This window comes from Homalodisca vitripennis, unplaced genomic scaffold (assembly GCF_021130785.1).
Source record: "Homalodisca vitripennis isolate AUS2020 unplaced genomic scaffold, UT_GWSS_2.1 ScUCBcl_1322;HRSCAF=4792, whole genome shotgun sequence".
NCBI lineage: Eukaryota > Metazoa > Arthropoda > Insecta > Hemiptera > Cicadellidae > Homalodisca > Homalodisca vitripennis.
This window is the reverse complement of record NW_025777449.1, coordinates 65,194-89,303: the sequence shown is the minus strand read 5'-3', so window position 1 is coordinate 89,303 and position 24,110 is coordinate 65,194. Positions and strand designations below refer to the sequence as shown.

General features: G+C 31.4%; 1 protein-coding gene across 3 annotated transcripts; it reads right to left on the bottom strand.

Moving 5' to 3' along the window:
- Positions 1 to 6,712: 6,712 nt before the first annotated feature.
- LOC124371378 (peroxisomal acyl-coenzyme A oxidase 3-like) lies at positions 6,713 to 23,533 on the bottom strand. Of its 3 annotated transcripts, none has more exons than XM_046829709.1 (5): positions 23,178 to 23,533; positions 12,082 to 12,243; positions 10,665 to 10,823; positions 8,387 to 8,539; positions 6,714 to 6,892 (listed from the first exon to the last, which is right to left on the bottom strand). In XM_046829709.1, exons 2-5 carry the CDS (start codon positions 12,208 to 12,210, stop codon positions 6,737 to 6,739), a joined length of 597 nt encoding a protein of 198 aa, XP_046685665.1. In that variant the 5' UTR covers positions 12,211 to 12,243; positions 23,178 to 23,533; the 3' UTR covers positions 6,714 to 6,736. The 3 variants fall into 3 exon arrangements, with proteins under 3 accessions (XP_046685666.1, XP_046685665.1, XP_046685664.1); XM_046829708.1 differs by having other exon boundaries at positions 6,716 to 6,892; positions 23,278 to 23,533; XM_046829710.1 differs by lacking the exon at positions 12,082 to 12,243 and having other exon boundaries at positions 6,713 to 6,892; positions 23,278 to 23,533.
- Between the last annotated feature and the right edge of the window lie 577 nt (positions 23,534 to 24,110).

Here is a 24,110-nt window from a genome sequence, read left to right as displayed (position 1 = left end):
AGTCTTGTTCAAAAAGTGTGAAATCTCTGTACAAACACTTGCTTGTGCAAGTGGTAAATAAATGCAAATAACAAAAAAGATTGGTCTTACAATGGAGCCCTGTGAAACACCAAACAACACCCTTTACCATTTTGGTTTCAATTTGTTTGAATTTTCAGTAACAACATATAAAAATATAGTAACAATTGTTCTCTATAAGAACTTATCAGAAGAATACAGTTCAATGAATTTCAGTGAATTGTCTTTTATTTCTCTAATACTTAATTTACATAATAATAAATAGGTGGTCAACACAATCAAAGGCTTTAAACAAATCACAGAATTCTCCAGCTGTTAACTATGATCTATCCAAAACCAACATGAACCTAGCAACAAAAGAAGTTAAATCAGTATTTTTATTTTTCCTAAATCCAAATTGTTTATTACACAACATATTGTTACTTTAATTAATTGTTGTTTGGTTGTGTCAATCTACAACCAATTGTCCTCTCAAATACTTTTGATACATTATTTAAACCGAGGTAGGTCAAGGTCGTACGGTTGATGCTGATGATAACCTGATGCTCGCCCAAAAAAGTTTTACTTTTTCTATTAGTTTCTTATATTTTGTGTGTTACTAGATTTTTTGTATTCCTCATGTATTTAATTTAATGTTTTATTTATTTAAAACATGTTTACAAAGTTCTCGTTATATACTGAAGTATCTTCACATTGAACTTGTACATAAAGGTATCACAATTTGTTTTAGTTCCTATTACTGTACAAACCAAAATTTACAGTTTATGCAATAAAATAAGTTTTATTAAATCTTAATATTACAAAATATACAAACGATAAGATATATTATATTATCAAAAATCATATTACAAAATAAAAAAGCATATATATAAAAAAACATAGGAGAGTACCAATCAGTGTAATTGTATAGGTTTGTTTATTATAAAATTAAGCAATAACAAATATTCTGTCCAGAGTCAGTTACTCAATGAAGATATCAGTTTTATTTCTTGTGACCAATTAATCTGTATTGTCTATCTCCATTTGTACTCTATTATTAGAGTTGCAATGATTGCAGATTGCAACAGTTTTCTCTCAACAAATGGGACCTATACATTTTTCACACTGACCATTGTAAACCAGTTTTTCTTTTTTCAGCCAAAAATCACACTTTACCCTCTCTCGGTTTCTCACAGGATCTGGTCTTGCTTCTTCTGTTCGTATTTCAAGATATTTTTTAAAATTGTAATCGGAGATAATTTTTCGGGCCATTGCTAGAAACCCTCTTAATAATATGTGGCTTGATTAGGTCTAGGTCCAAAATTTTGAGAAAGTTTGAGAAAATTTTCTCCCATGTTGCCATTTCGTATAACTTGGGTATTGATTCCACCAATATCAAGAATAGAGTAAATTACGCATAGAGGCGGCCATCTAAACTTAATTGGAAGCATAATTGGACATTAAGCCCTCCCTTGGTACTCAGAAATTCTTTATTGACAGACAGAATAACACTTTAAAATAGCGTACTGCTATAAAGTAAATAATTTCTGGTTTAATAAGGTCTCCTGTCTCTACATTGATTATGTCAGAATCTTGCACAGACGATCAGGATGACATTTTGATACCTCTTTGGTACATAGAAGATGACCTTACAGTTCTCTTGTAGTGCAAAAAGACTGCTGTGTAAACTTTGTTTTGTGTTCATTACCTCTGGAGGCAGTTCTCGTTTTTTCTTTAGAATCACTACTATATTCAAGTTATTTTCATTTAGCAACTCATTGACTGTGCCATTTCCTCTAAAACCCGAATCGGAAAAATGACTGTGTCATTTGTCCTTAAACATGAATCGGGAAAATGACTGGCACTTCTTCTAAAATCTGAATCGGGGAAAAGGACTCCACACTTCCAAAACAGTTGTACCATTTCTAGCTTCCTCAATCAATCCAGGTGGATGAGGGACAATGTTTATACTAGCTTAGTGTCTTCTCTGGTTGGGCTTATAAATATTCCGTCTGGTTTCCACGGTCATGACTGTGTTGTCAACATTTTCTTTGGCCTAGTCTTTGACTGCCGATTGTTCACAATCACTATTGCGGACACTGTTTACGACCTCGTCAACCTCAGTCGCCAGACGAATATCCACCTCAGACTGAAACATCTCTTTCTGAATCCTCTTGTACCCATTACACTATTACATTGTCATTCAAACATGGTACCAAACACAAAATAAAAGCCTAAAACTGAAAAAAAACCTACACAAAGCAAAAGAATTAATCGGTAAAAAATGGAACGCTGATAGTCAACAGGTAAGCGCTTCACTCATTGCCGCGTACAACAGGATAACAAAAATACATTACACATTTTGAAGTTCAAATATCTGCGTGGCTGCTCATCCTTTACACTATGACAATCTGAATGACAGCTACTCACAATTACTAATCGATATTTCTTTACAATCGATTTAAGAAGCAAAGCAACATTCCAAGTGATTGCAATTCTCACCCCTCGACCACCCTCAGTTTAAAAGAGCAATTGGATGATAATTGAAGATCTCTTCAATTGAACCTTTTTTTTTAAATAAAGGTTTTATTTGGGTTTGCAGTTGGGAATATTGCAGTAATAAAGACTTGATTCAAAACGAATGTCAGTTTTCAGACAGATCACCTTTAATGAAAATTTCAGTAAAAACGTTTAACTATCAGTTGAATAACAGTCTCAGTCATATGAGAAACTGCTATTCAAATTGACAACGATTTGTTGAACTTCTTTAATTGTAGCAAAATCAAATACAGTTAACCCAGCCATATTTTCACTAGTTTGGTTACGTTGAGTGACATTAAATTTGGATACATTTAGCCTATCAACTATCGTGGGAATTTATGATTTTTGTCAAGATTTGAGGATTATTAATTTTCAAACCATTGACTCAAAATTATTTAAATTAAATTAATTTAAATTAATTATTATATTAAAATAAAAATAATTTTATCATAATTCATGAAGACACTATTAATTTCATTTTTTAATATGGCCAAAGTTGCTTTTGAGTTGTTCTTAGAATTGCAAATAAGTTTGTAATTTGCCATTTTTAACCATCTTTACAACCTCCTTAAAGATATTTTTTTACAAAATAAAAAAACATTAATATTAGCCTACTTGTTTTAACCAATTTACGTAGTTTCCTTTTTCATCCCACTTACAAACTTGTTTTGAATTTTATTATCCAATTTAGTATTTTAGTTTTCTTTGACTTCTTACTTTTTATTGGAATAAAATATTCTTTCATACATAGCACAAATTTACTTATAAATGGGTTGTAACTGGTGTTCACCGAATCACAATATACAAGTTCTGATGTTAACTTATTTAAAAATTATACTTTGTCAACGTCATCATAAATTCTGGTCTTAAACTGATTTTTGTCTAAACAAGACCTTAGTGGTAACTAAATTAACAAAGCATTGTGGTCTGACATTGAGAGGTCTATATTTAAAACTATGTATTACTCATAGTTAGAGCTCGTTAGTGAATAATTAATGCAACTGGTAGAGTTATATGTAATTCCTGAAGACTCAAAATTACCTCCATGTTTCCTCTACAGCTGCCCTGTTTCATGGCCCTTATAAAGATTTGCTCTCTCCCAAATCAGTTTAACCAATTATTTGGTTTATCTTTGATTTTAAGAATGTTTGTTTGTTTAAGATTGGTTAAGTAAAAGTTCTTAGGCCTTGAAACAACTATTTATGTTGGTTTATTAAGTATTAATTTAATCTCCATACAATTAATGTCTAATCTAATAACATAGTGTCTTTGTTATATAAAGGACTTTGATAAATCTGGATTTTTTCTTTTACTTATTAAGTTCCTCTACATTGTAGTTATGATAGTATAATAAGAAAAATAAAAAACTTTATAATTGGTATTTCAGACAGGTCAATCATGTAAATATAGAAACGAGTTAGTCTTAGTAGTGATTGACCTTGAAGAACACCATGTACAAGTTTCTCCATATTGATGTTTATTTACTTGAATGTTCATTTATTATATAGTCCTCTGCTCTGTATTTTTAGTTTTGATTCTATGCAGGTATTTATAAGATAATTTTGAGATTACAGAATGATTATTTACATAAATAAAGGACCTAGATAGATAAAGGTCCCACATTAAATTCCTGCAGTAGTCGGGGAGGTATCAAAAGCCAACACTGTATCATTTACAAACAAATATAGGCTATGTATATTAGTTTTTCCTGTAAAAAAACCAAACTGTAGCAAAGTATTTTACTAGGCTTAAAAATCTTTGCAATCTGAAATGAAAAGTTTAGAAAAAAGTCTTTGTATATATTACTTAGTAATGAACATGTCTATAATTGGTCATTTCTTTTCGAAAATAATTTTGATGAATGCATTTAACTTTTTAGAGTTTTCAGAGTTTTAGTCCTGAGCTTGTTAGGAAAATTCTGAACAATGATTCCTTGATTGGATGATCTTAAAATCAAAGTTTAATGTCATCTTCAAATAAGGGGTGTAAAATATAGTTGACTAAGGTAACGGTAATAAAACTCAAAAGGATACTATTTTACTTGATTGACAATCCAAAATGGATGACAAAAAATCAGTATACTCACATATATCACTGCCAGACCTTTTCCAAAATACAAAATACATTAGTAAGAAGTAAGTATACTACAACCTAATTTTTGAAATATAAGTGTATCTAAAACTTTATTTTTATTATTACAGTTCTTTTTTACATCTCAGTACAATAAAGAAGTAAAATTCAATTAGTACATGTGGTACTATTTTATATGGAACTGCAAAACATTCTAAACACTTTTTTCTTACATAACACATTGAATTTCAAATGACAGCTTCAAAAATATTTGACGTGGTATATAAATCTTTGCCAAAAATAAAAACCTATAATAATTCTTGAAAACTAACATTGAACTTCTGTAAGTAAAATTACTAGAAAGAAGAGAACAAAGAGACCCAAGAAAATCAATAATAAAAATTTAAAGTACTTTTCACTGGAGTAAATTTACGTCAATATTCTGAATTTTCATATTTCGTGGATGAAATATTAAAAAACAAGAGTTAATAATGTGAATGGAAACAATAAGGACTAATACAAATATTATTTAATTTCAAATAGAGAAAGAGTAATTTAATTTAAATTCCAAAACAAGTGAAATGAAACTGACAAAATATAATATATTAGTAATGTGATCCATTTCGGCCTAAATATTGTTATACCAGTAAAATTACTTTAAGAATTTTTTTTTTTTTAAATTTATGTAACTAGCACATGGCCCATAAGTCTGTTGTCATTTGAAGTACATATATTGTTGTTTCTATTTTTGTTTATACAAAGCATGTAGTTGTTAACCTGACTAGTCCAGCACGTATTGATTTGTAATATCAAGCAGTTGAAAGATCAATTTCAATTAAAATTTGAAATCCTGCACTCCAAGAGTATTTGCAACCAAATTTGTAAGTCAGTGTTTTTCTACACACTCAGTTTTTTGCTATGTATACTCAAACCAAGTGTATGTTCTTAGACCAGCAAAGAAACAATGTTTGAGCGTCTGTTGTACATTAATAGAACTGTTAATGTGTTTATAATACAGTTGTATTATCATTCCACTACTTTTAATTCACTAAAACATTTTGACAACTTATTTTTTAGTGACTCCCAGAAATAATTATTTACTGTAATTAATTTTGATACTAATCAATAACTATATTGTATATAGGATAAAATAATGCTTGCACTTTCAATTTTTACATATATTTATAAATAAGTGATTCTTACTATGGTACTAACTATTACTAGAAAAGTACCATGAATTTAAAGTTTACCAGTAATCATACTTGGGTCAACAACCGATTTAATTTCAAACTTGTCACTATAAATAGAGTATTATAGTACTTGTCCAATCAGTATTATTCAAACCAAGATAGAAACACAATACCACTATTGCTTACATCTTAGAGAAAACTCTTTTATATTCTTAACAATTAATAATAAAAAATAAAAAAAAAACACTTTAAAAGAAAAATATGAATTGGGAAAAAGTAAGAAGGTGAGGGTCTTAAATCTGAATTTTTATGTTTTCTGGATAAAAAACTTAACAAAACAAAAATGTTTTAATAATACATAAAAGGATGGAAAAATTGTATTTCAGAGAAGAATTTCTATTGAGCGCATTGAGTGTTTATTCATCTAATCTCCAAATAGAGGTGTGAAAGTGTTGTAAAAGAGTACTGCCAGTGTGGGCTTATCTTTGGGGTCACTGATAACCTGGTTCTACTCTAGACAGTGTTTGAACAGGTGATTGGAAACTTACCTAGAATGTTCAAACAGCACTTGGGCAGTGAAAGTGATCAAATAGTTTACAGCTAGTGTGGGGTTATCTCCGGAGTCACTGATAACCTGGTTCTACTCTAGACAGTGTTTGAACAGGTGATTGGAGACTTACCTAGAATGCCCAAACAGCACTTGGGCAGTGAAAGTGATCAAATAGTTTACAGCTAGTGTAGGCTTATCTCTGGAATCACCGATAACCTTGTTCTACTCTAGACAATGTTTGAAGAGGTGATCGGAAATTTACCTAGAATGCCCACCCAGCACTTGACCGGTGAAAGTGTTGAAATAGTTTACAGCCAGTGTGGGGTTATCTCTGGAATCACTGATAACCTTTTTCTACCCTAGACAGTGTTTGAACAGGTGATCGGACTTACTTACCAAGACTGCCCACCCAGCACTTGGCTGCCTCAAAGTCAGGTGTGTGGAGAACAAATGACTCTGTGGTTGGGTCGTACCGGGCCTCTGTGCGCATCGACTTGGTGTTAGTCCCATGGGAGAACTCAGTAAGGGCAAAGCATCCTGTCAACTATGGGCAGATTGTGTCACTTTTCCATAAACAACATTACGGGAAATGAATTACAATTGAATCGCTTAGATATACACAATAGGATGTTTTAAAATCGGGAAACGAATTACAATTGAATTGCTTAGATATACAAAATAAGATGTTTTCAAATCGGGAAACGAAACACAATTGAATTGCTTATATATACACAATAGGACGTTTTCAAATCTATCATTCTGTCAATGAAAATATTTTTTAGGGGAACTAAACCAATATGACAATTCCATAAGGTCTAATTGTTATTATACTAGTGTACCTTTATATTTTAACAAATGGTATGGATTTCTATATACATTAACTTAATTACTTTCATTTTATATAAATTTATTTCATATTAAATTTTGATATCTAAACAATTATATTAATGATCAGATGTGTATCTATTTAGAATGTAATATGTTATTTATGTTATACATTGTTGTACATATTTTACTTCATGTTTGATATCAGTATTAAAATGGTCTTCCGTATTAATTCCATTTAATTTTTCGAGTCAATTTTGTAATTGATTTTTTCTTCAGACACACAACAGACTGCTATAAGTAAGAATTAGTTTAACAAAATATCTGAAACATAAAAATTGAGTTTATAATGGATTGATTGTATCTTAAATGTAAGTTTTCATTATAATTCCATAGAATTTTACAGTATAAATAACGATATATAATTATACCCAGTCTAGTACCAGTGTATTATTACCATGTTATTATCAATGCACAATGCACTGATAAGATATGTTTGTTTTATTTCACTACCTGAACTGAATATAATAGAATTGTCAATTGAGTAAATGGTTGAAATAGAAAATTATATTCCTTTACATTTCATACATTAGAAACAATACCTCATGATAAATAAAAATACTTGACATAATAAAATATAAATAACTTTCTGCTCTTTGTATGAATAGTTTACCCATAAATCAATAATTTTAACTCATATCACAGTTTTCCCAGGGTATTTGTGTACTTACCAGTTAGTGATGAAAATTTTAAATATTACTATTGTGAAATTTCAAAGCAGTGTATATGGCCTATTTTGAAAATCTACACTGTCAATTCAAAGATTGTATGCATTAACTTAAAAGACTAATAAGAGAAATGTTCATATTGCATACGTTTGCATGGACTCCCTTTCTCAAACAATACATTCGTTGGTGCAAGGACAGTTCTGAGAATTGCTGTGATGGAGGCAAGGTCGAAGGAGTGGCGGTTAGTGTCGGGTAGCACGAATTACAATAGAGATCACATTTGCAGCATTGTTAAGTATGTCCAAAATCCATTGAAATCATCAATAATAAACTTTTAACAAAGTGTTCTATGAAAATTGTAATATTTTTCAGTTAATGGTAAGGTCCATAATATGAATTATGAAACATTCAAACCACAGAACATGCATAACATGATGAAAATACCAGTCTCAATTTCGAAATACATAGTAAACACACAGACTCACTTCTGGTTCACTTTTCTCGCAGGCCTCAAAGAACTTGAAGTGCCTGTCAGTACCCATTCCCAGCATGGAGTTTTGGAACATGTTGAAGGTCAGTTGCACTTTAAGCGCCAAAGAGGGAGAATAGCTGAACAATACTGTAGTCACTGCGATGAACTGAAACAACATATATTATATAGGCATTACACGTTTACTTTTTATACCGTAAATTGTGAATTAACAAGTTAATTTGTTATTAAATCGATCAAAACAGTTTTTTTCTGGACATTTGCCATTGTTCAGTGATACATAAAATCAGTAACACTACGTTTCGAGATCTGCAATCTGATCTCTCCTTCAGGTAAATAACTAGGTCTCTGGTAGTTTATCCAAAACGGATTCTAGGTGAATTAATAAATATGGCCTAAATTACAAACAGCCCCTGATATTGCTTCCATCCATCATAACTCGCTGCATGGACCCCCATGATACTAAACCAATCTCAAAAGGTTTTCATTCCGATTTTAGTGTAGGGTGGAAGTAACCAATGCTAAATCTAACATTCCTAGATAAATGTTTTCATTTGATTTTTTAAACTGTACACATATCAAATGTACAATTTAACTTAATGTTAAGGTTATTAATAAAAGTCAGATGCAGAAAGACAGAGAGATCCAGTACTCATACGCTATAGCTCTGACAAACTCTCAAATATTGTAAAAAGTGAGTAAGAGAAGGGTCAGTACATTCCGTAGTAGGAATTACACATGAATGGAGCTCTGTTTGAAGTAAGGTGTGAATCTATGTTATTTTATAACTAAAAAATACAGTCCACTATTTACACCTTGCTACGATTGGCTTTCCTTGACATTTTTAATAACAATTTTTTTAAGATTTCTTAAAACAATAATGTTTTTAGCTGCTTATTCAAATATTAACGAACTTTGTAAACAAAGCTGGAGTACTGCCAAAACTATGGTCGGACTTTAGGAAAAGATCACAGTACTTGCACTGATCTAACCCACCTCCGCTAACTGACATGACCAGGCGCGCACCCATGGGGGGGGGGGGTACTAAAGAAATTACATTCTGTTTTACTCATACTGAATACTGGTTTGCGGGAGTCACATTTCACTACAACTACGAAATAAATAGCTGCATTGCTGCATTCTTAATCCTAAGAAATGCACACACAAAAATAAACAAAACATATTTCATATATTCCAAACTCCTCAAAGGAACATTTCTCACGCGCACTTGCTTTGTTTGTTTGTGGTGGCGGGTGGTAGAAAACCGGTTTTCCCCTTCCACAACCCAACTTCGTGTGGCCAGCAGCAAGCTTCGCCCACTCGCCTTCCGCTTTCTGAGGTCTGTGTCAGTGTTTGCCTCATGTTCTTTGATCGCGTTACCGTAAAGTAATTTGTTATGAGTTTTTATTAGTGACAGAGATTACAAATGCAAGTGTTCAGTGTCTAATCTTATGTTTCACTACGAAACGGCTTTTGATGGACTACTTTGGCATACTGACCAAGACCCAAAAAAGACTCAATTTTGTTTTGTAAGACAGCTTATATAAAAATATTTTGTCAACATAAAACCTAAAATCTTATTTAATCTGCTGTGTTTTATTATTCATCCCTATAGTCCCTACACAAAACTTGCATTCCCCCATAATTATTTTCAGAGTGCGCCACTGGACATGACTGATACATGACATGAGATAAGGGTAGATATAGTTCCCTTATACCAATCGCTTACTCCAAGGCTTTTGACTCATTCACGATGGAATGTTATTAGCAAAGGTACATTACTATGGATTCAATGATGACACAGTCAATTGTACAGGAATTTACATGTCTGGTCAGTTAATCAGTAAGTGAGGTGTTCCTCAGGGTGGTTGTCTGGGACCGGTTTTGTACATTTCTTATATGGCAGATTTTCCTGCCTGTTTGCAGAACTGCACTGCTCATTACATGCAGATGATTTCCAACTGTATATCTCTTATGAGCTTCACATAATGACTACAGCCATTGGTTAATTGAATCTCGACTTGAAGAAGAGGCAGTACATTTTGAGGTAGATATTACAGATAAATGGAGTTCTAGCGATGCGAGGTGGGAACCTATGCTATTTTACGTTAAAATTCCAAGTCCATGATGTTTAGATTATGTAACCACTGGTTTTCTAAGTAGCCAAGAGAAAGTTCAGAATAAGATGAAAATCATTCACTCTGCACTCCATATTGGATGGTTTTCTATTATTCTATTTCACTTATGTACAGGACTGTTTTTTGCTTGCATACCTTCCTGATGTCCTGAACAACATCTTCAAGGCAGAGGACATTCCACTGTTTGAAGCGAAACATGCGCAGGACGTTGATCCTCCGCTGTTCCTCCAAGGTAGGTGTCTCCGAGGAATGGTGGAACAATGGATCCTCCTCCATTTGCTTCCATACCTCTAGCTGACACATTGTTTTAAAGTTAAACTTCTTGAAAAATAATGGCGAATAATTTACAAATATGTACAAGTTGACAGTGAAACAGGAATCCGGTTATATTAAAAGTGAGAACAACAACAATTTTATTACAGTGGTCGAATTCGAGGTATAAAAATGATTTACTGTACTAAAGTCATCATTTTCAGTATCTTTATCTTTTGCCTGATGCTAATACAAATGTTATTTACATATCTCACAGTTGGTTTTAAACATGTCAAACTAAGAAATAATGGCCCATGACACATTTATCTTAAGGTATTTTTGATCGTTTTGCTACCCTACCTTCACTTTTTGCTACCCTACCCTCACATTTTGCTACCCTACCCTCATATTTTACTACCCTCCTCACATTTTGATCCGATCCCCACAACTAGCAATCAATTTCTCTCTTACAAGAATTTCTTTGTTAATTTTACAAAAATGTAGGTTGTATTATTTGTATAAAAATTCATAGCAAATTGGCTCTCACCTCTGGACTAGCATTTTGAAGAAGATATTTCAGCTTTTTAAAAGATCTTCAATATATTATAGATCTTCTAGAACTTTTAGCCTAACAATCTATCTTATGAATGACTACCCATTACATCTAATCAGATAATGATATACAAACAACCCATAATGTAAATGAGAATATTCACTAAGCTTTTCAATGATAAACACTGACAAAAAATGGTGTGTCCAGGCCCATACTCAGACTGTTTTTTTCGCACAATTTCACACATCTGTTCGAATGAATGTGTTGATGGACAGCACGGTGGGGGGACATGATGGGGCCCAGCTGAATATTTTTTCCAGGGCCCACCATAGCTGAGTATGGCCCTGGGTGTGTCAAAACGTTTCCTTCATACAATACTACCCTTTAAAAACGTATTATTGACTTTAATTCATTTAAAGAATATTACATATACATAATAAAATTAAGCTCAAATGTATTTTATTTAAAATTTAAGTACTGCAAACTGTATTCTTGGGATTTAAAGCATGAGGTATAGAATTAAGATACGAATCCTTGAATTCAAAATCCCCAGAAGAAATTGAAATATTTAAACATGTTATCAATAAAAAATACATATATAGACTTAATAAACTTTAGCTAGGTAAGATAAAAATATCCATAAAGAAGTAAGTTTAACTGAAACAAATAAGTTCACTTATACTAATTTTAGGTTAATAAGCACTAATAAATCAGATGAATACAAGTAAGTATTTATGAAAAAATTACCTTTGTTTTCAAAATAACTTCATCTTCAATAAGTATTTTTAGTTTTTTCCAATCAAACGAAGCTCTTTTTCTGTAATCCTGAAGAGGTCCTGGAGGAAAGTCCTGGAGCAGATTCATTTCCTCTACCATACTGATCCTGATATGCTTTCCAGAAATTATGTCCTGAAATAGATGCCTAGTAAACTATTTTTGGTTCAACTTAGTAGATACCTATATTATAACCTTATCCTGGTTTGTTGACAATGCGTTGGCAGTAATTGTGCTAATGAAAAGGTTTATTCCAACACATTGATATTTATAGATTGCTGTAAACAGCCAGCGGTAGTTATGTCCATGCCTCACTGGATACGTTATAGCCTACTTGGTACCATTACAAACTGCATATTCATCTCTTCTTTCAGCAACTAAGTTATACTGAATAATTACAAAATGGAAAGTTTAAACTCAAGAACGCAGTAACTCTTCTGCCTGGAGGCATTTTCTGCCGGTGAATTAGTTTTTTTTGTATAAAATAAAAAAACAATTATACCATACTGTTTCAATAAACATTTGAAAAGTGGCAAGTAGAATCTTTTGGTTTATAAAATTATGGAAGATGTCTTATTTAAAAGATACAACTAACCCTGGATTGGTAAGGCTTTACCAGGAAGACTACTTTAAGAAAAAAATTCTTTTAAATGATAAAATAAATAGATTGCATTTTACACAAAAGAGCTTTATTGTTAACAAAACTTGTAGTGTAATACTAGGCATATAGTTTTTATTCTCTTGCGCTAGATTGTGCATTTCTTATCCTTGATGCTCATCACACATCGCTTGAGAGCAACGCTCGCAGAACTGGTTATCATCCAGTTCTGTAAAGACAGAAACTGCATATTTTTTTGTCCTTGTTGTTGGGTATTGAATGACCTGCAGGCTTTTCTACTCAAATTCTTGCAATATTTAGCAGAATGGGTTTGCTCAAGTTGGAAATATGCAAACAATGTTCCATTCAAGGCTGAAGGAATTCACAGATGAGTTCCTTAGCAATTTGTCTTCTTGTCAGAGGATCTTCTCCTTTGGATACCATGTTATACATATAGATGGCGTAGGAATTAACCAAAATGATATTCATCATTCTATAAAAGATAGAGAGGTCAACATCTTGTTTTTCTGTTAGTCGCCAATTTTGTGTGGTATTTGGTCTAACAAGTCAACTCCTCTTTTGGTACAGTTGTGATATTCAATTACTTCTGGCTTGTTGCTTTTCTGGTTGATACTGGATTTATAATAATGTATCTTGGATAAATGCAAAAAAAAACCATGATTGGAAACATGTAATTAAAAAAAAAGTGTTGTTTCTTCACAAAAACGTTGTATAAAACAAGTAAGGATTCGTCAACAGGACTACATGATATAAACATAAAACTTATTTACATGATAAAGGTTTATTGGGACAACTATTCTACCACAGAACGCACAAAAAACAATAGCAATAACGCTTATTCCCTCCACTCACGCACCCGGATCACGGTCAACTAAGTTGGCACTGACAGATGTAAAGAAACAAACCATTGCCACAGATCCCACAAACTGCTGTTTTGCATCATTGTCCGGATGAAGTCTTCATCTTCTTCTTCTATAGGGCGGCCTATTGCCATGCACTGAAGCCTCAAGAGCCTTTTGCACACCCTGAAGCACACCATGAGGCCTACCAGTCTGATTTCAGCAGTTTCACAAACTGCCTGAAAACAACCTATCAGGTCCTCCTGGGGGGAAATTCACCACCATTGTCCAAACTACCAAAGATGGCATACCGCTCCCTTGCTATTGTAAGGACAATCAAAAAGTAAGTGTTCAGAAGTTTCATCCTGCTCACCAATGACGTCTTACCAATCTAGGATTAATACACATCAAGGAGCTTTTTAATTTTCTTGTAAAGTGTACACTGTTTAAATATTTAAAAAATGAAATATAAACAAGTTTAGTTTTTTTATCCTTAAATAACCAAAAAACAAACAAAAGACACAAAAGTATATAGATGTTTTATTAATTGTATCTTTAAAATGAGACATCTTGCAAAACTCTATGATGAAAAGTAACATCATAAATTTACATACATTTAAAGTGTTTGGAGTTCAACATTGTTCTTAAGGACTGAAAATCCAGATGGCCACCAGTAGAGCCAACTTTTAAGTTCTATGATAATAACAATACTTGTACCTTTACTCATTAAAAGCACTATCAAGAGGCCCGGGAACTCTTAACTCCTACCTGTATTTATAATTTATCTGTGTTGGATATTCTATTGTAACTATGATCTATGGATAAAATAATTTAGAAAATGAAACGTAACTTGCAATCTTTTGTAATTATGGTGACGGTTTATTTAATACCACACAATAGAAGTTATCTTACCCTCTTAGTCTCAACAAGGTAGGCCACAACACACGTGTCAAAGTCTTCGTTGAGGTTGAATATAATATTTCAAGTCTACACAGCTACTGTCAACATTATATGATGGTATTGTTTGTTTTCAAATGTATTTATTCTGCAATGTGCTCGTTGATATCATCGTTACCTCTAAGACCAATGTAACATCCTACAGATTAACAAGTACCATCATAAAATTCGATGTTGTCTGTCTATGGGTCAGTTCGTTTTTCAGATAACGTATGGACAGACAAAGAGAAAAGAAATTTGTTCTGCCCCTCGAGTGATAGGCTTTGTGAATGCTCAGCCAATAAAGAATGCCCAATGTCCTTCAATACAATTATAACTGAAGTTACCCTATTAACTTCTGTTAACCTACAACACTTCAAACATCTGATCAATGTCTATAACCAGAGTAAGCCATAATCGAATAGTTGGAATAAAAGGATTATACAATACCTATAACCTGGTGCCTCCCAAGAATCTATACTTAAATCAAAATCTTGATCACAGCTATTATTGATTAATCATATTACAGTAACTATTTAATGATTTACAAGTAAATTAATTATATATTCTTTAACATAAACTCAGCCATTTATGAAGTGGCATAAACTCGTTTTCTCAGTCCAAGGTCTTAAGCCAAATGTTTATGTATTTTTCTAAAATTATTTTGACCGCATTCAACGTTCAAAATGTAATGGATTATGCAGTCATAATTTTATTCATAAAAAGAAACAGAAAGAATTTTTTATATTTTTTTAATTTTCACTTTATTATAATTTTACAAAGTTTTACAAAATTATAAAGAATTATAAAAATCTTATTTCATCCAAAAATTTCAATTTATACTTGCAGTGAGTATTAAATTATATATTGTAAGCAAATTTCAGAAAAATCCCTTTAATCATTGCATTGTATACATAAAATAGGAATGTGTTAAATGTAGATAAAAAAGAAATAGTTCAACATATAACAAAAACTAAAATTATCAAAACCAAATTAACAAAATTCAAAACATTTCTCAACTGAATACATTGGTCTATTTACAATGTGCTATTTTAAAAGAGCTTTACATTTATTTTAATTTTTAATATATAATTTTGAAGATGATTAATAAACTTTCACTTCCATATAAGAGGTCTTTTTCTCATAGGACTCGAGCCTATGATTACAAATTGCAATGCTTTGCCTATGATCTGTGTCATAACAGTGGGAATCTCCCATTAATGAGACTCTCCCACACATTGATTGATAAACACAACTACTGTGAACAGTCATTATATGTAAATGTCTGAAATGTACTCTTACAGATTCTAGCCACACTAAGTGCAACATAATACAAATGGTACATTTTTGTAAAATTAGAAATTCTATCCAAGTCTTTTTTTTGAGTGGGACCATATGTTTATTCCAGAAGAAATTATTGAACGGATGTAAGCAAAGAAAACGACCCTAAGTTTGTATTATACAACACTTCCAAGGGACACCTTCATTGCCATATAATCGTACAGTATAGCTATCCCACCATGGATGGCTATCTATTTGCAAGCCAAGAAATTTAGATTTGGTGCTTGTTCCAATTAAATTTCACCCAGTCTGATCTCTCTGGAATCCAATTTATAAATGAATTTGGTACCGAATTCCATAAAAAAACGTTTTAGTTCAATGTAATAATACTAATAATCTATTTAATTCTTTGGTTTTCCACATATTTTAAAATTTGCCTCATCTACATATAAAAATCAACTGGTATTAGTGTTAGTAAGACCTTAAAATTGACCCTTGTGGAATGCCATGCCTAACAGCCATTAATTTTGATTGATACAGGACAAGCTGCTGTTTTTGAAGGGACTATCATATTTTAAAAAAATGTGTCCTATTAGATAAGAAGAACCGGAACCGGTACCCCTCAGGGTGGCCCTCTATTACCTAAACTAGACATATTGTGAGAAACACTGTCAAAAGCTTTACTCAATTCCATGTACATACAAGTTACTTTACCCACATCAATGGAATAAATAACGGATTTAATACATTCAGCATCAGCTGTGCTGACTCAAAGACCAGACCTACATCAATCCTGCTCATCATCAAAAAGGTGCTTGGACTCAAGATATTTAAATGACATACATTGCCTTTTTGAATATTTGAGAGAGAAATGGAAGTAATACCAATGGTCTGTAATTTTTCAGTACGGATGAATCTCCTTTTTTTAAAAAGAGATTTTATTTTAACAATGTTTAATATATTTGGGAAAATACCTGGAATGAACGATGAATTAATCGTTTGTTAAAAGTTTGGCTAGTTTATCACTTACATGACTTATTAGAGTGTTTGGCACATCATTATATCCAGTTGATAACTTATGTTTAGAAGAAGAAATAATTCTAATAAGTTCCTCTCAGTACAGGACTGTAACGAAAATTTATAATAAATTAACGGACAGTCAACAACGGCAGTTGTTCATTTGTGATCAGATTGTTGAGGAATTACTTCAGTTTCAAAAACATTAGAATAATAATCATTACATAAATTACAGATTTTGGTGGGTTTGCTGTGTAGACATGTTTTATCTACATTACTCTAGGTAATTTTGTTGTTTTCTTTGATTATTACATTTCAGACTGTTTATATGTTTTGGAATTAAAACTGTTTTTACTAAAATGTTTTTGTTTTTCTACAAATACTCTATCTCTAAAGTTTTTTTATTCATAAGTTTCATCTCCTCAAAAGTTCTTTGCTTTTCTCTGACATAATTATTTATGTTGCATGATATTTTCTTTTTTTTTCAATTCCTCACTTAGCCAATTATCTAATTTAGAAGTATTGGCTCTTTTTCTATTTTATTGCCAAACAGATAAAATAATGAATGAAAATACTACAAAAAACCTCAAATTTATACTCCACTGAGGAGCAATAAACATCTACCCAAGATTCATTCATTAGTGATGTTGTAAAAGCTTTTAAATTGTTCTGGAAAAATTTGTGCATAGTTTCTTTGTTTTAACTGGCTTTGTATTGTTTGAAGATGAATTATTGATTTGCAATAACTATGCATTGTAGTCCGATAACATTGAGTTAATGCCTGTTACAATTAATTCTTGTACTTGCGTCAAAGATAGTAACAAATTATTAATTTTGAACATTTTACCGGATATGTATTTACATTATTATTCACTGCCAATAATTTTTATGTTCATTTAATTAGTTTATAATATTATATAATCAACAGTGGTTTGGTACACAGAAATCAAAATAAAAACTTATAAACGAGAACAGTACTGAATGAGGCGTTCATTAGACTCTGTTACTAATTGTGAATTGGGCAATGATATCTGGGCCTAGCAATTCAATAGAATGTAGATGATTGAAAAGTATTCAATAGTGGTTGAACCTTAGAATACAGTTTTTGTGTTATATTTTACTTTTTTTGGTTATATACAAACATTTACAAATTCTACACATTATTTAAGCTTATAACAAAATCATACAAAGAAATTGTTTTGGCTAAGAATTTGTTCACTATACTTTATTTATCAAGGTTGGAATAAGCTAAATTTTTAATACATTGTTATGAATTTTATTCTTGTTCAAGCAACATGACATTCTTGTAGTAAAGTGTTTCCTGTAAGTAAAATAAGCCTCACTTTACGTCTTACGTGATGTTCAATAATATATAAATAAATAATATATATATATATATCACGTAAGATGTAAAGTGAGGCATATTTTACTTAGGAATATATAATGAATTAATAGGCTGCAGAAACTTTTATTTCAAAACTCTTGTGCAATCTTTACAGAAATATACCTACTCATGGAGTGTTCCAAGTTGCAGAAAGATAAGTAAGTAGTAAATTGGCAATGAAACATATTGATGTGGTACTTAAAATATGAAATGTTATTTTTTTAACTACGTTGTAAAAAGTATTGTTTTAAATCAAGAAACATTTTTATCTGTATGTATAACAATTAGTTAATGGTTAATTATTATGTACTGAAAAGGAAGCTTTAAAATTTTTATAGCTGTTCATAGAAAATACAAGACAAACAAAATGAGGCAAGATAGGCTACAATGTAGGCCTACTAGTGAAAGTAGAATAGAATAGAATAGAATATATCTTTATTGAAGTCTGCTGATACTACTACACAGGTACTGCTGGTCTTGAAAAGGAAGCACATGAATCAGTCATGCAATTTGAGAGGGAAATAGAATTACTCAAAGTGGAACACTTGGTCTTAAGGTAGGAAATAAAGAAGAATAAACAAAGAAATTTGTAATTTAAGAAGCAGTTAGAACCTCGAAACAATTATTGTTGAACAAAATGGCTAAGGCTTGCGATCTATAAGAAATGCAGCACAGAGAGAATGCAAATTGAAAAACTAGAGCATGATATAAATATTCTGGAGAAAATTTCAATCTTGGAAACGATTCACCCTATCCACTTCCAAATAGAAAATTGTTAAATTAAATGTTTTGATAGAAAAACGTACCAGTCAGGAAGAAAAATACAACAAAGATAACTGGAAAATGAAACAATTGTAAACATTTAGAATATTGATTTGGACAGTCTGACATCAGAAACCAACACTCTGAAAAATGAGAATCTAGAGCCTAAACGAAGAATAAATGAAAAATGAGAGGAAAAGATAGAAAAAAATCATTGAAAGGCTGCTTTGAACGCAGAATCCAGTTTGAAGTTCTTACTCAATTATCAAAACTCATCATCTCTGAAGGAATCTGGCAGAGAACTAGAGATAAATCAAACAGACTGGAAACTGTGTGGTTAAATTTAGAAACCAACAAAACAAAGATGTAACATTTTGTTCTAACAATAAATATCAGACTTAAAGAAACAGAAATTAATAATAAGAATACGCAGGAGAAATAGATAACAAAATCCATTCTCATAATATAGGTAATTCTATTATAAGCTATGTTTCTCTAACAAATGCCAATATACTGTGTCATTGAGTTCCTACTCACGTAATGCGCACTCAAAGACCTAAATAACTTTTAAAACAAATTGACGGTATTAAAGTTAAAATAACGAGCTGCAATAGAATAATGATGCCAAAAGGCTTTGAAGGTTACTGCAAGGGACAATTGTTGGTGCTGTACTACGCTGTTCTGGTTGCAGAACAAGCTACAGATAATACTGAAAGTCATAGATAACAAGAAGCACGGTATACAAATATAACCACAAAATGAAATTTCCACTTCAATTATTAAAAAACAGTTATTTTTTATTTACACCCCATAAAAAAATATATAATTTTTTCAGAATGACGAATAACAATGAAAATTTTATTGGCAACTCCAGCCGTTAATTTCACTGATACCCAAGTGAATTTCAAATATTAAATTTAAGTTCGTAAACATAAAAAAAGTTAACTTGGAAGTCTACAGTTCTGATTTCAACAACTCTTTTAATAAACAACCTAGACTAAATCACATTTTTTTTACTGATTTTCAAATATCAAATTCCCTAACATTACAGCAGTACAGTAAGGGGCCACCACAACAATATTAATATTCATATTCAAATTATCAATATTCATGGTTATCTAAAATACCAAAAAAAGTCAAACTAAATTATATTATAGGTATTTCGAATTACAGTATAGTTAAGCTGTTTTTATATCTAAAAAGGTAAAAATTTAACAATGAATAAAAACTATCTAGGCTATGTGTTTTTATAGTAATGTAACACACAATATATGGTAACATTTAGTTACTTTGTACTATTTTGAAGAATAAATGTGTCTGACAGCTTCACAAATAACACATGTACATCGCCATTATACTTGTGGGATTACACAAATATCATACAAATGATTTAGCTTAATTGAATTTATTTCGAACAACATCTTTATTAAATGCGTTAAAAGTAGCTAGCAATAATTAATTGTAAATATCTATAGTTAGAATGTTTTTGTATTCGATAGTTTAGGTATTTCTAATTGATAATTAGGGACCCTGATTCAATTATGGTGGTGGTCCGCTTACTATACTGAAGCTCCCCAAACAACGCAACGTCACTTGATATTAATTTAGATAATAACAGATCTAGTGTAATTACAGCAGTGAGCTATAGTCTTACAACTTCGTTAATATTCAGATATGTTCAGTGACAAACAAATTTTTTCCATAGGGCCTATAAGGACAAAGAACTAATCCGTTCCAATATTATTTTTTGTTTTCAAACAATTAGCCTACACCTTTCAACGTTATAATAAAATAAATGAAAATAAAAGCTCGAATCATTAAAACGCCCTCAGTTACGAACATGTGAGTGAATGGACATCTTGCATTGTTCAATATTTCATGCTGTTTGTGATTTTGAGGCATCTATGTGATTTAAACTTGATGTTATCAGTATTAGACAAATTTAAAGAGACTGGGACAAAATGTTGCAATTGGAACACCCTTGAATAAGAAACTTATGTCCATGAAATATTACGTATTATATAAAAAAAAAACTACTCTCTATTACTGAAACAGAGGCATCCAGATTGCTCTGCTAACTTGTTTTAAAAAAGAACAAAGGTAAACGTTAAATTTACCACCTACCATTTCGATTGTGACAATATTTGTAATGAATTACAAGAGAATTTTAAGTGACATCTATTTGTTTTAATCAAAAACACATTTTTAACTACGTCTTAATGTTCTAAATATAGGAAGAATGATCCTATGAATAAGAGACTCCAATGGGGTAGAATTTAATAAGCGGCCTATACTCGTTAAATTCGGTTGTTTTAATCTAATGGTTCGATGTTTTTATGCGAAGGAATAATTTGATATTACAATTGATTTAATTAAGCATATGATTTCAACTTATTCGTAGTTGTAAAATGTAAACAATAAACAGCAAGAAGTACGGTAACTAATATTTTGAGACTTTGAGAAAAAGGCGATGGATATGAGGAAAATATGTGAGATATTTCTCTCAAGTGATGAGATTTGTTTAAATGGCTTCAATATGTTAGTTTGGCTCCTGGTAACCCATAGGGAGAATTCTATACTCAAAAGCTTATTGATATCATTTACTTATTGATATCAAGCTGGGCAAGTTACAAATATTGTAAAGATTCTTTGATATCTAAGTCTAGGCCATAGTTAGTTTTGTAATGTTAGTGTTAAATTAACGTTTTTTAAATTGTAATATACGAGTTTGTCTTGTTACGGTAATTGATTATATAACTCTTATTGTGTACAATTTTTACATTATCTAATTGTTTGATAAAAACGTCCGAATAAGGTGTTACTGATTTTTGTTTCACTGAAAGATGGCAAATGTCCGGAAAAATCCTCTTTCCTTCACAATCCTTCCACCGTAAAAAAAAACTTCAAGCAAAGAATCCGAATAACGAGTGTAGGCCGTTTTAAGTCTTAATAATATAATAATAATAATTATAATAAAATAAAATAAATGAAAATAAAAGCTCGAATCATTAAAACGCCCGGGTAGGGTCCAATAAGCGGACCCGGTTTTTTATATCGAAGAATATAATCATCGATACCTAATATTCGCATATCGAATCATAGACTATCAATCGATATAAAAGTAATAACAATCATATGTTTAAATTAAAATGTGAATTTAATGATAACAAATAATAAATGAACATAACCAAAATCAGGGAAACTCATAACTTTAACTAAATGAAACAGAACGAAAACGTTTTTACTAAAGTTGTGTCCACCATTACCTTCTTTTTTTGCATCTGAAGACGACCATGTTAGCTCCTCTGACAGTTACATTTGTTACCTTTCCACAAATATCACATAATGGATTCTTAGGTACTAACCCAACATCCTGAAGCCATAAAAAAACATATTTTATCGTCTTTTAAAACAATTTCGTGAAGCTTCCTAAGATTGACGGCCATTTTAATAATAAAATTAACGTTTATTTAAGTCTCCCCCTCCAATGTTCTTTCAACGTTTAGGATTTTAAACTGCAATTCTCTATGAAATGCTTTTGGTTCCATAGTTTTGGTGTTGAACATTTAAATATCTCTCGAGATATTACCTAACTGGTAATCTATTAAAATTCAAGAGGGTCTGATCATGAATGTCTCTGTCCATCAGAAACCACTCATCTGCCACACAATGCTGGTAATGAATGAAAAACACCTTGTGATAGTAGGCCTACTTACCTATCAGGACTTATCTATAAGAATGAAAAATGTATTCTTTTCATATTTAGACAACAAAAAAGGAAAGATCTGTTTTAGCTAAATATGTGTAGGCTAAAAAGTGCCTACAGAATAGGCTATATAAGAAAAGAAATAACATTTTTTTATCACAGTGGCAGTGCAATACCTGATTTAAATTCAATATTAGTCAATTCTTGAGACAAAAAAGTGGTAAATGTTCAGCTGACACACTTAATTGTTTTTGTATTACGGCAGTAATTTTTATAATTGTGGGACGAAACAATTAGAAACTCATAGGCTAATAGACCATATAATCTGATAGAAACAAAATATATGCATGTCTTCTATTGTCTATGGAATCCACTAATAAGATTTTCTGAAATCACAATTGAGGTAGGTAAGATCCTTTAATATTACATAACTTAGGTTACTGTTAAAGCCATATTAGATTAACAAGCTTCAATATTATCTTATTAATTTATGTAAATAAAAAAGATTTGTGATGAGTACCCTACTTGAGATGATCCAATGTTGAATAGAATTCACTTTCAATTCAATTCAAGTAACTCTATAGACCATAAATGATAATTTTAATATATCAAATGAAATACTCACAAGTAGAATAATGAGACCCAATTTCACTTACTACGCTGTAATATAAATCACCATCACTTTCAGTCACGTAACATCTAACACGTAGATAATTCGTAAATAAAACGCCAGTCATTTGTGAAGGTACCTATTGTATTCATGAGTTGATAGCTACTTAATTTAATGATAATACCTAGTCAACTGAATGAATAAACAACTTTAGAAGCAGTAACAGAACACTCATCAAATTTCACACAACCGCCTTTGAACTAGATCACAGACTAACACGGATATCATAATAGAGGAAGAAAAAATAACACAAGGAGATTTAAATTAATACTGTCTATGCATCTAGAAAACAACCGGTGTTTCCGGTAGACTGCGGGGTCATAATATGCAATTACTTAGATAAGCAGACAGTTCCAGCATTTCTAAAATTAAGTGACGTTCATTGGAAGAATGTAAATTTGTCCGCAACCACTTCTCAGTTACTGGAATGAAGTTCAATTAAAAACGTGGTTATTGAAATATACAAAATTTCGGTAGGTAATGGCTAAGGTTATCGTTATGGTTATAATGAAGAACTAACTTCTTGAGCATTTTTATGAAAATACCTTTTCCTTGATGGACTGCTGTCGGTGAACTTGATGAGCAGACATCTCAATGTTTTGGGAACTGGTAGTCCGTCGCTTTGACTTTGGTTGAATTAAGCAGAGCATTTGACTATATTTCCCACATGGTTCTCCTGTGTAAGCGCTGAAAAGATATGGAATTAGGAAATTGCTCAGGACAGTGGAGTCCTAGCTGAGCCGCAGACGACAAATAGTTGTAATCCTGGGAGCTGTATCAGTGGAAAA

Excerpts from the sequence above, each read along its gene's own strand:
- LOC124371378 (XM_046829709.1), bottom strand. The coding sequence starts at position 12,210 with ATGGTAGAGGAAATGAATCTGCTCCAGGACTTTCCTCCAGGACCTCTT. Across the intron at positions 10,824-12,081 it reads AAGTTATTTTGAAAACAAAG|CTAGAGGTATGGAAGCAAAT; the intron begins GTAATTTTTTCA and ends ACAATGTGTCAG. Across the intron at positions 6,893-8,386 it reads GCGAGAAAAGTGAACCAGAA|TTGACAGGATGCTTTGCCCT; the intron begins GTGAGTCTGTGT and ends ATCTGCCCATAG.